We start from the raw sequence: 17,837 nt of genomic DNA on the forward strand, positions 1-17,837 counted from the left end.
ACAGATAGTAAGGCCTAGGTGAAAGGCATAGAGGTTTTGGATATTAGAGTGAGGCCTAGGAGAAAGGCTTAGGGACTTTTAGAACTAAGAGAAATGTCTAGAATCCATGACTGAACTGTGTAGTGCTTGATTCCTGATGCTGAGAGCAAGGCTAGAGGTATGCCTAGATTGTGGGAGCACATTGTGAATGTCTGAGTTTTAAGTGAGGCCTAGAAAGGAGGCCTACCTTTATCCCAAGAAAACTTTTATGGATTGTATGGACTGTTGAACTATTCAAAAGGTACTGTTTGTTTTGTAACAAATCCATACTCTGTTCAGAACTTAGGTCAGAAAAGACTAGGGATATTCCTAACTGTAGTGGCCAAATTTTCCCTATTCGCACCACAGTTTTCTCTGGAAAATGGGCCATGCCTGGTAGTAGCAACCTAGTCAGTAGGTAGTATTGCATTTAGAAATGGCATCTCAAAGGAATACATTATAGTGCTCTTTGTGAAATTGTCCATCCAAGTTAATGAAGTCATTGATAAAATGCCTCTGAGAGCTAACCCAGTAGTCGGGATTTGGGAAAATATGTTGATAGTAATCTGGCCTTCAACCGACATGTAGCCAAGATAGTTAGAAAATCATTCTGTGTCACCCAACTCATAAGCAAAGGTGTATCCAAGGAAGTTGTAGCACCACTCTACTCAGCCCTTATCAGACCCATCATCAAATACAGTGCCCCCTTTGGCAAGTACCTAACCAGGCACCTGAGACACATGGACCGTCCTGAAGGATTTCTCACCAGGAATATCCAGGTTATGAATATCCTGTCCTGCAGAAGTCACCTTAAGGCTCCATCTCTTTACTCAGTCTCCCAGAAGTTACTGAGAGTTGATCTTTGCCTGCATATAAGGCATCCTCAGACCCAGCTCTGATGGACCTCTTTCACATAAGTAAAACAAACAGCACAAAGAGCAATAAATCTAAGGACTTGATGCAATGTGTGTGTTTGTTAGACACTGTCTTGCATTTAATCTCATCTCTTCTTTGTACTTGTACTGGAACTTTTCTCCTATGACCTCCTTCTTAGAAATGATACTGTTCCAGCAAGGCAAACCTGTTAAAATATAAATAAGTGAATAAAGTGTTGTGAATAAATGTTACTGTGACTGATGTGCTGTATTGTCTGGTGGCTTATAGTTCTGTTGAGTGAGTCAAAAAGTTCTTGGTTAACTTTTCTGGAAGTTTACTACATAGGGTTAAATCTGTGAGCTGCTAACAAGCTTCCATCTGAAGTGCTGGGTTTGAATCTCTCACTCTGTATTTGCTGCATGTCATGTATGCAGACAGAACTTCTGTGTTGCCTAACAAAAAAAAAAAAAAAATTACAGAACTTATGAATTATTTTATTTTGCTGAGTATATCCCTTATGTGGAGCAGACCCAGCATGATGTTTGATAACTAGGCAAAATCTGTCCAGAATACAACTCCTGGGAGACTTCTGTAGTATTTGTTACAAGTGCTGAAGGTAATTTTTTAATGTCACATCCAAAAATAACTCCAGTGTCACTATTGGGATATACAGTACAAGTAGTTGATGAGGAGTTTGACTTTCCAACACTTCGGATTTCTGTTACCTGTGGAGTGTGTAATACTGGTCTGTACTGTGTTATACTGCTAACCCAAGTTTCAGAGCTCATACATTTATGGGTCATTAAACAGCACTGTTTGTCAGGGAACTCCTTCAGATTGTGTTAACTGTTCTTTTTGTAGTGTTTTATTTTGAGACTTCTGCTTCTGTTAAAAATTATATTCTTTGAATACAGGGCGTAAGTAAAATGTCCTGTGCAGACCACGTCAAAGCCCTTTCCCTGTATTCTGTCTCCTACAGGCTTATGAGGGGAGATTTATTCCTGGCATACAGGGCATTGTCAGACCCCACACTGATGGACCTCCTGCATATCCACAAAACAAACAGCACCAGAATTGAATTATCCGTTCTAAACACTTAAATCTTGCCTGTAATATAAATAGGACCTGCCGAAGAGATAGGTATGTATCCCAGCGACTACCCTGTCTGTGGAGCAGGCTCCCCGTCCATATGAAGCAGAGTTCATCCCTAACCCAATTCAAGTGCAGCTTAAGACAATTGAATGGGAAAACGGAAATTCATCCCTGGTTTGGCACCTATGTCTCTAATAGACACAGGTGACCTGTAAATGGTTCACCTCCCAGGCCCATACACTTATCAAGGGTATCAGAACTTGTCAGAGATTTGAGATGCTTGGCTAGGCTTAAAAAGGCTGCTGTTGTCGTTAGCCTAGTAAACACCTATGAAAACAACACAGTACATAAGAAGCAGCATACCTTTATGTATGCTGTAGTTTAGAAGTTCATATTTTGAAATCCTGCTGGTAACAAATGCCATGTATTAACAACAAAATGAGATTATAAAATAGGATGCAAAAAGTATTTATTTATTTGAATATTACACATTGACTTAAATCTACTCATGTCTTTTGTTTTGAAATAGTGCTTTAAATGCTAAGTTTTTGTGTTGCTGTAAAATAACAGTCATTTATTGACTTAATTTTCTGTAGTTGTAGGTGTCAACTCCAGGGTGAAACAAGAACTAGAAGACGGGTTTGTTACAGTAAGCCTAAAGACAGAAAGAGGTAAAATTGTCACTTTTTTTTCATTTGATAGCTTTAAATGTTTCTGGAAGACATATATTGATTTTAAAATGAAGCTCAGAGGGATGCCTGTTTTTAAGAGTATCGTATATTTTTTGACTGGGTTACTCCCACTAGGTCTGTTTCAGGGAAGTTCCTAAGTGGCATTCATACTGACTATGGGAAATTCTGTCTAGCACATCGGAGGTGTTCCCCCATTCTTCTCAGTGAAAGTGAGAGGTTAAGAATCCAAAAGAAAGCGTGTGTCTGTGCGGCAAAAGTGAAATCTTACAACCACCAAGTTGCTCACATAGTGGTCCCTTAGATAAACTGTTAAACACAGTGACCATCAACCATGTAAAAATATTAGAGATCTATTTCAAATGACCAGACACACAAACTATGTCAATAAAAGATGAAAACAATTCTAGGTTGTGAAAAAAATATTTTGAGCTCTCTCTGCTTACTGCTTGCTGCTTCTTGCTGTGGGATGGATTTGCAGTGTTCTTAAGACACTCAGTCTTGCTGGCTGGATTCTGCTAAAATTCAAAGTCTGGTTATATTTGCATTCACAGTCTGTTGCATACAGAAACTTGCAGAATATACACTGATGAGAGAATATACTTTGCAGTACTTGTCTTTAAGAGCAGTAACCAATAACTTTTTATAATAAACCAAATGGAATAACGTTGCAGCTTAAAAGTACTGTTCTAACTGTACTTCTCATATAGTACAGATGATGTGAGAGATATAACATTTACCTTAGGACTTGTGTCCCTACCATACCTCTAACATAGCTGGATTTATACAGCTCTTTATATACACTTTTTAGTCATGCATAAACATATTTTTGAGGAAACACATTGTTCTGTATTCTATTTTGGAGAATTGCTTATCCTGTAGAAACAATACTAAGCTTCCTTGTTTAACAATGTCTTGTAAGAGACCAGCTTTTCTGACAGTGTGAATATCCTGTAACAGTGTCCTGATGTCCATGTAGAAAAACATATTTTTGAGGAAACACATTGTTCTGTATTCTATTTGGATCTGTGTATATGAACATATGTTCTTGTGCCAATGCTGATAAGCATATCCTGTTTTTAATGCAGAAAAACATATTTTTGAGAAAACACATTGTCAGAGATCAGCTTTTCTGACAGTGTGAACATCCTATATTTTATTTGGATCTTTGTATCTTGTGCCATATCCTGTTTTTCATGCAGAAAAACATATTTTTGAGAAAACACATTGTCACAGTGTCATTGTCCATTCTTTAAAAGCAGATTTCGCATTTTTGCTCTTGCATACATCCTGTTTCTGAGTCTGTAAGGGAAATATGTCCATTCAGCAGATTCTTTTTCCAAGCCATGGTCATTTAGTATGACTGCTGATCACATATTACTAAACTCTGTTTCTGCATTTAAGCAAGCCTTTTCTTTCAGCATATTTACAACATAATTAATTTCAGCATTATATGAATAAAATCTAACAGGTTGAGCTCTTTCATCCTTTACTGTCAGGACTTCAGAACCATATTATCCATTTGCAAGAGCTGTTGTATGTGTAAGTCAGGTGAAAATCGTGTGTCCCAGGTAAGATATCATTACTTCAACCCAGACAGAATATAATTTCTTCAGCCCATATAAGATATCAGTACAAAAACTATTGCATAATTTACATATGTGAAATTTTGTATAAGCGGTCCTTGTTAATTAGCTTCCAAGGAAACCCATTTGCGATTGCATTACCCTGGACATGATTTTTCACCTGATTTCTATATACAACATTGTTTTTATGTGGTTGGTCATCACTCTATTTAAGAGTTTATCTAAGGAGAGCACTACATGAGCAACTTGGTGGTTATAATGTGAGAGGTTAAATGTTGATGGGGGGATAAAAGCAAGAGTGAAATGTGTAAAGGTGTACTTGATTGGGATGAATTTCTGTATAGAAATTCCCGTTCTTTTCAGTGACTACAAGAAGTTAATTGTGAATAAAATGGAAGGAAAAAGAGAGTGGAATATGTAAAGATGTGCACGAATGGGAACACTTTCTGTGGAGAATGTTATTGGATGGGTTGCGTGTTAAAGGAAGTATTAAGGATTAAGTTTATGAAGAGAGAAAATGCAAGCTGAAAAGATGTCAAGTGAAAGGAGATGCTGAACATGTATTTCTCAGTTGTAATAAAATAAAGGATTTGGGGAACTAATGTATAACATTTAGTAGTTTGAAGAAATAAAATATGCAAATGTTGATGTGATTGAATATGTATATTGTAAGGAGATAAAACATGTTAAGGTTATGCCAAGAAGTACTGTATAACCAGCAATAGAGCCTAAATGAAAGTATTAAAACAAAACATTTTGGCTGTGGCAGAAAGTGTGTTGGGTGGGTTGAAAAATTGTTTGATTTTTCCACGTCTTATTTTTATGATTCTTTCAAAAGATTGTTTGTTACTTTTTATATTTGTATCATTTATTATTTATAAAAAAAATGCTTGTTTTAAAAGATTTGTTTAATAAGTAACCCCTACATTTTTAAATAAATGGGGCTATTTTATATCTACCTAAACTATTCCCAACTCAGGCAGATGGGAACTTATTTTAGCATCTCACCCAAAGGACTGCACACTCAGGAATGCACTTATGCTCCACTGCAGTGTCTTTAATGGAGACATACATCCAAACACCTGAGCAGGAATAAACCCCACAGCATTCCAGTCTTCCAGCATCAAAGGCAAGTGTGTTACCACTGAACTACTGACAACCAAGTGTGGGCTGCCACTGACACCGTGTGTGCCACCTGTGACACCGTGTGTGCTGCCACTGAGCCATTGACACCAAGTGTGTGCTGCCACTGACACCGTGTTTTCTTTCCATACACATACATGTACTGTGGGATTGTGAAGTCATGAATTTAATACGAGTCTTAAATTGTCTGATAGTTTTTGTTTATTCATAAATGAACTGGGATAAAAGAGAGCATTCAGGCACAGTGTATAGCATTTATCTGAAAGCTTATATTCAGTGGTTTTAAGCTACCAGAAGATTTTATTGTATCCTGAAATTTGGTTTTCTTTAAAACAATTAAACGACTGTAATAGTAATCCCACAAACATTTAGTCATTGTTTAGCAACAATGTGAGCACAATGTCATGCGTAGCCACACTTAGAAGGCCTGGCACTTACATGATGTTTTGATTTGATGCTTTAAGCAGCAGGTAGAGGGATGCTGGGTGGATCAGCAAAACTCTTTCCAGTAGTGATTCACAATTGCTGTAACAATAAGTGATGAAATGCCTTCCTTGAGTTCTGTGAAGGATATCTGTCCCTAATGTGGTTTAATTCTGTGACCTGCTGGTTCTTCGACCTGTTGTTGCACCTAGAAGAAGATTCCCTTGCCTGTACTCAGGATCTCAGTGCCCTGAAATCAGTGCACCTCTGTTTTAGATGAGGCATTTGTCTGTTACTGCTGGGGATGGGGGAGAAAGTATTAATGTTAAGGAGGTTGCTTACTGGATAGATGGGTGCATTCTTTGAAAAAGATTATGTCCCAGTATCCAAGAAACAGAATGTAATAGCAGATAAGTACGACATGATCTAATGTCCTGCCCATTTTTTTTAATCATTTGTCGTGTAATCAGTCTCTGTCACTTTAAAGTTGTATTCTTTGCTTTTGTGTTTCTTATTCCATATTGTAAAGTCCTGCTCTCCTCATTGTTAGTTTTAATGGTGGATTTTCCAGGTTTCCAACCTGTTTTCAGTGATAATATATTTTTGTGGGTGTCGCATTTAATTGACACAAAAATCTGTTTTTATCTAAATTTTCTCCTAATATTTTCTGTTTCAGGTAAAAAGGCAAGTTTGCAGGACAATCAGAATTACCTAAGACTGTGGGCTAAAGATGATAAATCAAAAATGAAAGGCTCAAATGATCTCCCCAAGCTTAATCAGGTAGTGTATTCCCCTCTTAAATGCCATTTATGTAGCTTTAGATTCATTAATTGGGGTCATTTCCTTGTAGTGGAATGCCATTCAGAAATCACTTTGAGAAAATTCTGTTTGCATTTAACATGATTGTCTTGCTTTCTGTAGTACTTTGTAATAAAAGTGTAAAGGAATAGTAACACGTAGTGAAGAGAAAGGCGTTGTCAGTCTAGCTAAGAGATGAGAGTGACGTAGACTGGAAAGTTTTGTTAGTTATTGATCTTCATATGTGGAATCAACAACAGCGCTTTACTGAACCTTCTCCTGTAAGTCACCATTACACATTTTAAGAAGGTGCATGATGACATCATCAGTAATGTATATGGTCACACCCATCTGTTGTGGCTGTCTTTAAAATTGACTGCAACCGGGGCACATATCATGACTAAATAATTGAGATTTACCTTTTTTTTCTGTACAGTGGCATGGATCCTTTGTTTCAGGAGAACTACTGCAGTTTTGTGTGAAGAATGCTGGATTTGGAAAAAAGTGCTCAGAACAGTTTTGTCTTATCAGTGGCTGCATTTTAAAGTATTAAAACAAAATAAATACAAGTCTACAAACACTGGTCAGAATTGACTCAGTGATGAGGATTATTCATGCAGGCTACATTTAGCCAACATATTTTTTAATGCTATTATATTGCGGTGGTGGTGCTGCGGTAGCGTTGTCGCCTCACAGTAAGACGCTGTCCGGTTCGATTCTCAGCTAGAGTGTTTTCTGCGTGGAGACATGCGTGAATGGGCGTACCTTCGTTGAAGGTTGTGCGTCAGGCCTGGCAAGCCGGTACGTAAAAATCAACTGCCAATCATTAGTGGACCAGAGTTCCGCTGTGGCGACCCCTAACCGGGAAAAGCCAAAAGACACAAACAATTTTTTAATGCTATTAAAATTAGGATGCAGAAAACAGATCATAGTATAATTATTGTAGAAAAAACATCTGGCTGATTTTGCCATCACTCCTTCAGTCTCTTTCTCACATCTGTAGCTCTTTCACTTCCTCATTAAACCTAACCATATACTTTATCATGGGTCTATATTACGTAGTCGAAGTATGACAACTTTGAATGTTATATGGTCGAAACCATATGTTCGAAGTTGTCATACTTCGAATTAAAAAAAAAATAAAACACAGGAACAACTTCCTGACAGTTGTAAGCAGGGAGGCAAGTCCCTTGCACCCCTCACATCCCCCGCTCTTTAAATATACCAACTCCAAGACTCGCTACAGTGCAATAAATGCCCTTTTGTGGGTGTTGGGGGTGCAGGTGGGCTTTCCCCCCTGCTTACTACCCTTTATTTTCTTTTACGTTGTTTTTTTTTTATTTACGCATTCGAAATCTGTAAGTTCGAACATATAGATTGGAACATGTGGTGTTCGAACTCACAGAATTTCGACTACGTGATATAGACCCCTTTATCACATTCTCAGAGTCCCACTCTAATCTAATACCCATGTCCAACCTTTTCTTCCCCCTCCAATTTTTCTCATAATCTTTCTCTTATCACCTCACTAACCCCTCTTGAAACTCCTCCCTTTTCTCCCTCTAACTTCTTTTCTCATCCATTATATAAATGCCTGTACACCAGTGTGTATATCAGCTATTTCCCCTGTATATTGTATTCTGTATATTCTATAATGTGTGATTGTTTACTTTGTAAATAATTTGTGCTTGTTAACTTGTATTTGGAGCTTTTCTTCCCGGGCCTGTGCTGAAAATGGGCTACTTGTCTAGTCAGACCTCCCCAGTAAACAAATGTCAAATAAGTATATTTTATTTAAGATAGGATCAAGGTGGTGTTTTACTGTACATGTCTGTGTTTGTGGCAGCCTAAATCAACGAACTCTGTTTCCATCAATTCTGTTTGTATGGGCAATCAACCACAGATTTAGGCTGTAAATTATAAATCTAGAGGAATTTGCATGACTTTTGTTTATGTGATGATTGATGCATTGTAAACTTTGTATAACAGAATTTGTTTGGCATGCACATAACACAAATGGTGAGGATGCATTTTACTGTAATTTTGCAGCATTGAATGAAATGTGGCATTAAAAGTTTACTTTCAAAGTGATAGATTCATAGATATTCCATGGCTATTGAGTCTTACGACTATTTAGACTTTACTTTACCGTCCATCAGGCTGCATCTCCTTTCTCCATTAGAGTTATACCAGTCATCTAGGTTACGTTTAAAAGATTATAGTGAGTTGAACTGTCTAGTATGCAGGAGAAGTTTATTCCAGAGATTTGGGAGGTACAAGCTTTTAAACCTCTTCCTCCACCATGCTTTATTTACTTGGTGAAGGTTTAGGTCCTTGTTTCTACCACTGTGGGAGCCATTTGATTTGTGGGGGTACAGGAGGTCTTCTGGTGGTGCACTAAACAAGACTGAGATCTTTCAAAAATCATTCAGATACTGACAGAGAGCTTCCAGCTTCTCTTGATAGGCAAAGGACTTAAAACCTGTGATCTTTCTGGTCAAGGGCCTTCATGGTCTTTCTAATTGTTTTGACTTGTTTAGTAAGATGCACCACAAAGGGAGTGCTGTATTTGATAATTGATCTGATAAATATTGAGTATAAGAGAAGGATTGCTTCTTTAAACTTTGATGATAATCTCTTGTCAATTAGCTGTGCTAAGTGAAGGGATTTCTGACAGCCGTTGTCACATGATGGACAAAAGAGGGAGGGAACTTTTAACCCAAGTTTATAGGTTCCTGACTACATTTTCGTTTTGTAGTGATAATGTTGTCCATATGGTATGATGAGTGGAAGGGTTGTATACCAAAAGTGATGGTACTACACTTTCTGACATTTAGTTTGAGAACATTTTAGCATACTAAGAGTTTAGTTTGAGAACATTTTAGCATACAAAGAGTTTAGTTTGAGAACATTTTAGCATACAAAGAGTTTAGTTTGAGAACATTTTAGCATACGAAGAGTTTAGTTTGAGAACATTTTAGCATACTAAGAGTTTAGTTTGAGAACATTTAACTGTTTCTGTTCTTGGGATTGGTGCTAACATTTTGCTCCTGGTGAGATAAGCAAAGGACCATTGTATCCCAACAGAGTGAAGCTGTGCTGAGACCAGCATTAGTAGTAGCCAGGCAGTAGCCATTCATGCATCTCCCCTCTTTTCATCATTCTTGACAAGCTAATTCTTTGGTTTCAATAAGTACTGCTTGATTTGTTTCTAACTTCAACATATCTGCCTAAATACTTCATCCTTAAATTTTCAGGGTCTGTGTATTAGTTCCCCATCAAGTGTTTGGCAGTGCTCTATACAGACTCAGACATCCTGAATGACCTCTTTCCTGTAAAAACACTATTGAAATTTCTCCAGTACCTAGTTGCACACAGGACAACTAGTTAGTTGCAAACCAGATACTCCTGACAGTGATTGATATTGTCACTCCAAGTGTCTAATCAATAAAAACGGTCTGTTTCCATGGATATGAACTTTCCTGCTGTCTACATTACCAGCTTGGTGGATATGGGCATCCTGAGGCAATGTAGAAATTGCCTCATGTTTACTGATAACCAGTTAATTCTCAAACAAACTGATATGGTATGTGAGATATGTATTTACACAATGTCACTGGAGGCAAAACTCTCAAATAAAAGCACTCCTAATGTCAATAAGGTTGTCAGTAGTACACACGCTGCACCCCTCATGCACGATTCAAAGCAGACATATCGAGCCACATATGCTGAGGCACTTACATGTAACCTTCCTAAACCAAAAAGGCCTCCTAGATGAAGTACACATAACAAATACCCTCAGCAGCCCCAAATGCTCTTTCAAAACAACACTCACGTCAACATACATTGCTACAGCTCATGGAGCCGCTTACCTCTAAGCCTATAAGGCAAGCCACCACACAATCTAACATTCTAGTCATTGGGGACTCCATCATGAGACACACTGATATCCCTCTCACCAGGCTGAGTAAGGAGAAAGTCACAGTCAGTTGCTTATCAGGGGCTGGGATCCACCACATTACACAGGCACTCAGGTCATTGGACCACAATTACCAATATGACTCAGTCAAATTCCATGTGGGAGTAAATGACCTGAGACATACATCCCTAGACTATATGAAGTGAAACATATGGAGGTCTCGGAATATGTGTCTCAGGCTGGTATGAGCCTAGCATTGAGCAACATTTTACCTTCTCCAAGGATGATGGCACAATACGAACAGTAGATGATTGACTTTAATAATTGGCTTAGTTTCTGGTGTCATTCTAAGGGGGTGCAATATTTTTCAGCATGGAAGGAGATGGGTCAACTAACCATGCTGTTTTGCCAGGGATAGTCTGTGCCTCGACCCTCTAGACTTTTGAATATTACCTAAAACATTGTCTTCCCCCATAGTACCTTTTTTAGGCAATGCCATACTGAAGGTACGTCTGACATGGCAAATCAAAACCAAGAAAATCTAAAGGTATTACTGCTCAATGCTAGGAGTCTAAACAAAAAACTCCACTCCCTAGAAGCTCTCTTTAACCTAGATGCTGACATCTATGCAGTCACTGAGATATGGTTTAAAGCCATGGAGAGCACAATGGCAGTGCAAGGTTATAATGCTTTCCACACATTTAGGCCAGCTACCTCACAGGAAGGGACTAAAGGTGGAGTTATCTCTATTTACATCAAAAATAAATATACTTCAAGGCTAGTCAAACAGGACAATGCACTTGAGCTGCTGCATGTTCAAATCACCATAGGTAAAATCCAGTACCACTTCCTTGCAAGCTATAGTTCCCCCTCTATGACCCAGGAAACCCATACCATGTATTTAAACTTATTAGAAACACTAACCATCCAAATCAATGCCATATTAATGGGTGACTTTACTCTGCTATTAACTGGGAATCCTATATGACACCAAACGTACATGCACAGCGATTCCTGGATTTTGTAAACACAAACTCCAAGGACCAGATAGCCAATATACCAGTCCTACTGGATCCGGTCCACACTAATATGACAGACTGCTACACACCTCCTTCTGTAATGCCTTCTCTGGTAAGGTCGACCACACACACCCTTCTGTAATGCCTTCTCTGGTAAGGTCAGACCATAGAATGGTCTCTCTTGAAGTAAAAATAAAATCTGGACCCCCAGCTAAACCTGGAATATTCAGGAACTATTCCAAGGCTAACCTTCTGCTATTAAGTGAGAACCTGGCAAAATTTCAAGCCCCCATAAACCCTGAGAACACTTCTCCCTGTGTGGAACTGTTCACGGAAACCCTGTAAAGCATGTTAATAGCTGCACAGAGGCAGCTGTACCCACCAGGAAGAAGTACAGAAGTAACTCAAAAATCAAGCCACCCTGGTGGAGTCACAAAATCAGTTGGCTGTATAACAGAAGGAAGAAAATCATGAGAAAAATTAGGAGGTGCAGCACCCAGCAGGGTAAAAGCACCATCATCAAACTAAACAAACAACTCAGAGGACAAATAGTCTACAAAAGCCAAATTTGAGGTAAGTTTGGCCTCCCAACCCAAGGACAACCACAAAGCATTCTTTAGCTCTGCCCACAACTTCAAAGGCAGTACATAATTGTGTGCATAGCCCATTGTAAATGGAGCTGCCTATACTAAGCCAGAAGATATAGCAAACCTCCTGGCTAATAAATTGAGCTCCAACTTTACCCTTCTCTCCCCCTCAACTTTCCCTCAGGAAATATCAAATATAACTCGCCCTAGTACCACTAGGGAACAGGTCCTTAATGCTCTCTCTCACGACCAAGAACACTGCATCATTGGGCCAAGACAATATCCCAGGATGCCTTCTAAGTAGCATGCAACATGACATATCAGGGCCTATGGAATTACTATTTAACTGTAGCCTCCAAACAGGATTCATGCCTCATGAACGGAGAAAGGTAACAGTCATCCCTCTGCACAAAGGTGGGCCAACTACAGACCCTGGAAACTACAGACCCATAAGTCTCACTACTCTTATATGTAAAGCTGTGGAAAAAATTATCATGGAGATGACCAATAGAGATTTTGTAAACCTCCAGACACTGGACCCAACCCACTTTGGATTCGTCAAGGGCAGATCATACCTACTCAACCTAGTGAACTTATTTTGAAAAGTCACCAACACAATGGATGAGGGTAAAATCGTTCTCACTGCCTACCTTGACCTGGTCAAGGCATTTGACATAGTACCCCACTCGGCCATTGTTGACAAACTCAAGAGGTTAGGTACAAATCTGAATGTCACCCGGTAGATAGCCAAGTGACTCACAGACAAGATCCAGGAAGTTAGAATTGGGGAATCCACCTCTACAAAGATGCCAGTCATAAATGGAGTCCCTCAGGGATCAGTCCTTGCACCGCTCTTTTTTGGCATTAATTCTCGGAAGTCAAGGCCAATGTCAGTGGCTGGCTAAATTTGCAGATGACTGCAAATTAGGAGCTGTCATTGAATCTCACACTGACACATATGTTCTCAAGGAGGGGCTGACACAGAGAAACAACTGATGTCAGAGTCGTGGACTAAAACTAAATGCCAAGAAATGCATAATAATATCCTTTAGAAAGTCATCCATCCCTGGTAACTATCATATTGTCAACACACCCCTTAGAGCTGACCCAGTAGTCAGGGACTTAGGGACACACATAGATAGTAATCTAGGCTTTGATTGCCACATGTCTACAGCGGTGAGGAAATCATTCTGGGTTGCGCAACTTATAAAAAATAGGACCTGCTGGAGAGATAGGTATGTATCCCAGAAACTACCCCCATCTATGGAACAGGCTCCCATTCCATGTGAAGCAGCATTCCTGCCTAACTGAATTCAGGTGCAACTTGGACAATTGGATGGGATACCGGAAATTTATTCCTGGTTTGGCACCTATGTCTCTAATGGACACAGGTAACCTGTAAATGGTTCATGTCCCAGGCCAATGCTTTCACTTATCTTGCCTTGTATTCCAGGCAAACATCACCTTTCAACAGTCTGTAGGAAACCAAGCATAGAGACAGGACTTTGAGGTGATCTGCAAAGGATATGCTGTTTAAACCCTGTAATCTTTGTGTGAGAAACTTCTGTAGAAGTTCCATTTGTTGCATGTGTCTGGTCAGGTACATACCAAAGGGTGGGGGAAGGAGGGGAATTGCACTCAGTGACTGGTCTGAGGAGACTTTAAAGATGCCTGCTCACTGATCAACAGCTAGAGTTCAGCTCTTCCATTGTTAAAAAAAACATAGATAAGGGCCAGAAACTTTACAAGTTTTAGTAAATTCAGTTACAGGCTAGTTAGTACACTATCTGGGTGGCATCAAAGAAGAAGAAACTTAGCCTGAAAGAAAATCAACTAAAAAAGATAAACAGAAAATACTGACTGCAAATAATTCTGCAACCATTCATCAAAAAGCAGTTCAAGCTCCAGTTTTGGTACAAGAAATGGCTTCCAGTAATCTAGAGGAAAAATAAATGAAATGTGCTCAGAGCAGATCGATGTGAATGAAACATTGAAGGAATATATCAATGCACATAAAAGGCTGAAAAAAGAAGCTTTAAAGAGCTGTTCAGATGATCTGATAAAATTGCAAAAATTAGAGGTTGAAATGAAAAATACTGGTTGAGTATGGGACCACTCAAGAAGACTTGTTTCAAAATAAATGGCAGAGTTAGAGGACAGAACATGCAGGGAAAACCTGAGATATTCTGCTGTACCTGAGAAACTTAAAGGAACAGACTATTAATTTTATGAAAGCAAAAATAAGCAACTGGACTGATATTCCACAACAGTATTTGTTAATTGAAAGGGCACATCATGCGTATACCCAAACCTTGTCATAAGAAAGCAGCCAAGACCTGTACTAGTAAAGATGCAATTGTACCAGCAGAAAGAGTTGATCCTGGCAAACTGTAGCAGAATGGCAAAGTATTAAACATTGTAGGCAGCAGAGTGTTTGTGAAAAATGATTATTCACTGTACACCAGGCAGAAGAGAAGCAAATATATCCTAGCAGTTAGAGAACATTGAGAGGCAGGTGAGAGATTCAAGCTGCTGTACCCAGCTGTCTTCAGATTTTGTTTCCTGGAGAATCAAAGTAATTTTTGAGGCAGAAGAGGCTAAGGAGAAAATGCAACTGTTTGTCCAACAAAAAGTGAGCCATCAAACAGAAGGGGACTCCGTTTCTCTTCTGGTAATGAAGCTTATAAAGATATTTTGCCAGCGAAATATTTTCTAAAGTTCCAAAGGAAAATGCTTGAGAGACAGAAAAAAGCATAGACGCTAACTAGAAGAATTAGGAGTACTTTGTACTTGAACCAGATTCTGGGGTTGGGAGATGGAGATGAACAGGTAGGAGACCAGCAATGTTAAAATTAGTGAGTATGTGAGACAGTACTGAGTCAACCACATTGTAAAGTATGGCTTTATAAGAAAAATAGGAAAGACTGGCCTTTTGTTGACTTTGTTAAACTTGTGGGGGACTGAAACACATATACCCTACTTCATGTCATTAGTGTTTGGGAGGACACTGAAGGGAAAGAGGAAAATAAAGAAAAAAAAAAGAAAATGAACTCAAGTAAAACAATTTTTGTTAACAGCATGTGTATAAAACAGTTTCATGATATAACTAGCATGTTATATAGTAATGCACCTTCAGTTATTGTATGTGATAAAGGTACTAAAGCAAACAAGTGCCTTTTTTCTTTTCTCTTAGTGTTAAGAAATGTAGGCATTACAATGTAAAAAGAAGAAAGGATGGGAAAGCATGCTCAAGTTAATATGATGTAATCTTGAGGTGTTGAGGTACTGAAATGGGGTCTAAAAAGTGCACAGATTATAAGTATTGCTGATATATTCTGTCTTAGTTTTGCATAGTTGAATGTCTGGATTAAGGCCCTTGGCTTAATCTAATAAGTTTTTTATGGAAACAAGTAAATAAGAGGACACTAAATGTAATGAAAAGTTTTCCTTTGACAAACAAATGTTAATGTTAAGTTCAGAGGCTTGCAAAGGTGAGCAGCTGTACATTTGGTACTTGAGTTTCCATGGAGACAAGTCAGCTATAGGGGGAACAATAAAAGCACTTTTTAAGGCTGAAAGTTAATGTTTTCTGAAAGCATATAAGCTGTTTTTTCACATTTGGAAGCGGAATTAAGGTAAGACAAGAACAGACAACAATTAGTGTAAATAGGAGCACAGGCTGTAACGTGCGTCTTGTCATGGATAACCTTAATCTTAGGTTAAATAATGCGTGTGTGTATGTGTGTGTGTGTGTGTGTGTGTGTGTGTGTGTGCGTGTGTGTGCAACTGTCAATTTGGAACAATTATTCCTGTCAGGAGGGTTAAACTTCCTTATTTGAAGACATACATAGTTTTGTATGTTTGTTTTAAGTAAGTGTGTTTTTTTTTTGTTCGATGCTTTTCATTAAAACAAAAAATCCTGTAAAATGTGACATAGGTTCAAATGGAGATGATAAGCAACAACTGTATAAAAGATCAAACTGCCAAATATTAGTGGGCACATGTAACACAAAAGCTGAAAATAGACATTTTAAAAAGCTGTCATATAAAATAGGTGGAAATAATTTCTGGGCATAACAACAACACTAAATGTATTATTTTGGAATGTAAATGGCCTCACACATATAAACAAAAAGGTAAGAGATTGAATTATATTAAGAAATGCAGAGTGCAAATGGGAATGCTACAGGAGATAAAGTTGTAAAAAACTGAGCATCTGAATTTGATAATGAAAGGATTTCAGGATGGATATTGAGCAGAATAACAGACACAAAGGATAAAGGAATTACTTATACTAATGTTTACTGTAGCTCCAATAATGATAGAAGAGGGAAAATATAGTAATGGTAGATGTGGGGTAGTAGGAGTCTAATGGAAAGAGAGGAGGATTACCTGCCAAGTATTTACATTCCACCTAAAAACTGCCAATTATGGAGCTGACAGTATATGTATAAAATGTTTCATGATGTAACTTGTGTGTTGTATAGTAATGCTCTTTCAGTTATTGTATGTGATAAAGATACTAAAGCTAACAAGGGCCTTTTTTTCTTCTCTTAGTGTTAAGAAATGTAGGCATCACAATGTATAAAGAAGAAAGGATGGAATAAGGGGAATCTCACACAACAAAAAGTGCAACTGCAGAATGCTAAAGAGAAAATAAGAGTGTGTCTGTATAGTATGCATGAGTTTAGAAAGATTGCTGTTAAGCAACTGTTTTATTATAATAACTCCAGAGCAGAAAAGCTCTTAGCTCAATGACTTAGGCAACAGAAAGTAGAAAGGATTGTTACCAAGCTTAGGAAGACTATAGGAAATAAAATAACCAGATATCTTATAGAGGTATTAGAAATACTTCGGAAATTTTATGAAAATCTGTGTAAAGCAGAGAAATGTGGAAATCAAGAAAAAATGTAAATATAAATGTTTATGGAAGAATTAAGTATGCTAAGGGGTAGGCTTGACTCAATTATTAACAGAATAGGAGGAGATGAGATAAAAATGGTGATGTATAACCAATTTGCAGGAAAGTCTTCAGTAACAGAGGGTATTCCTATGAAAGTTTGAAAGGTAGGAGGAAAGATCTGGAAGGTTTTGTTTAACATGATGTTAAACGGAGGAGAAGCAACAACGTCATGGATGAAAGCTCTGATGGCTGTAATACCTAAAGATGGTAAAGACCCATCAGATCCAGCTTCATATAGGCCCATTTTGATTCAAAACCATGTTTATACCACATTTATGTCTGTAATGGTTAAAAGAATGGCAAAGGTGATGCCAACATTGATAGATATAGATCAGTGTGGCTTTGTGGAGAGCTGGCAAACACTTGACAACATTAATAGAACAATGATGATCCAGAGGGAAGCAGACTGTAAGAAAATACCCCTGTTGTTGGTGAGTCTTGATGCAGTGAAAGCATTCAACAAAGTAAGTTGGGATTTTATGAGTAAGGCAATGAAGGATCTGCATTCCCTGATACAATGATAAGGTTAATTAGAAGGGGACATATAAGGGATCTGAGGCAAAAGTTAAGTGGGAGGGTTCCTCTATGACAAGTTGTGTCTGAACAGAGGAACCAGGCAGGGATCTCCTCTTTCCCCTTTGTCATTTGTATTACATTTAGAGCAATTGGCAATAAAGGGGCATCAGAAATTCAAGGATATAATTGGTATGGTAGTCAAGAAACG

At 38.3% G+C, this 17,837-nt stretch overlaps 1 protein-coding gene across 2 annotated transcripts in view; it reads left to right on the forward strand.

Annotated features, from left to right (window-relative positions):
* TBC1D9 (TBC1 domain family member 9) overlaps window positions 1-17,837 on the forward strand; it is a 790,231-nt gene that overhangs the window by 732,257 nt on the left and 40,137 nt on the right. For both annotated transcript variants that reach the window (XM_044062283.1, XM_044062284.1), the window contains exons 19-20: window positions 2,583-2,657; window positions 6,504-6,607. In XM_044062283.1, coding sequence (XP_043918218.1) covers window positions 2,583-2,657; window positions 6,504-6,607 — 179 coding nt within the window. The remainder of the gene's footprint in view (window positions 1-2,582; window positions 2,658-6,503; window positions 6,608-17,837) is intronic.

The sequence above is a fragment of the Protopterus annectens genome, chromosome 2.part1 (assembly GCF_019279795.1).
Source record: "Protopterus annectens isolate FY-2018-M chromosome 2.part1, PAN1.0, whole genome shotgun sequence".
Taxonomy (NCBI): Eukaryota; Metazoa; Chordata; order Ceratodontiformes; family Protopteridae; genus Protopterus; species Protopterus annectens.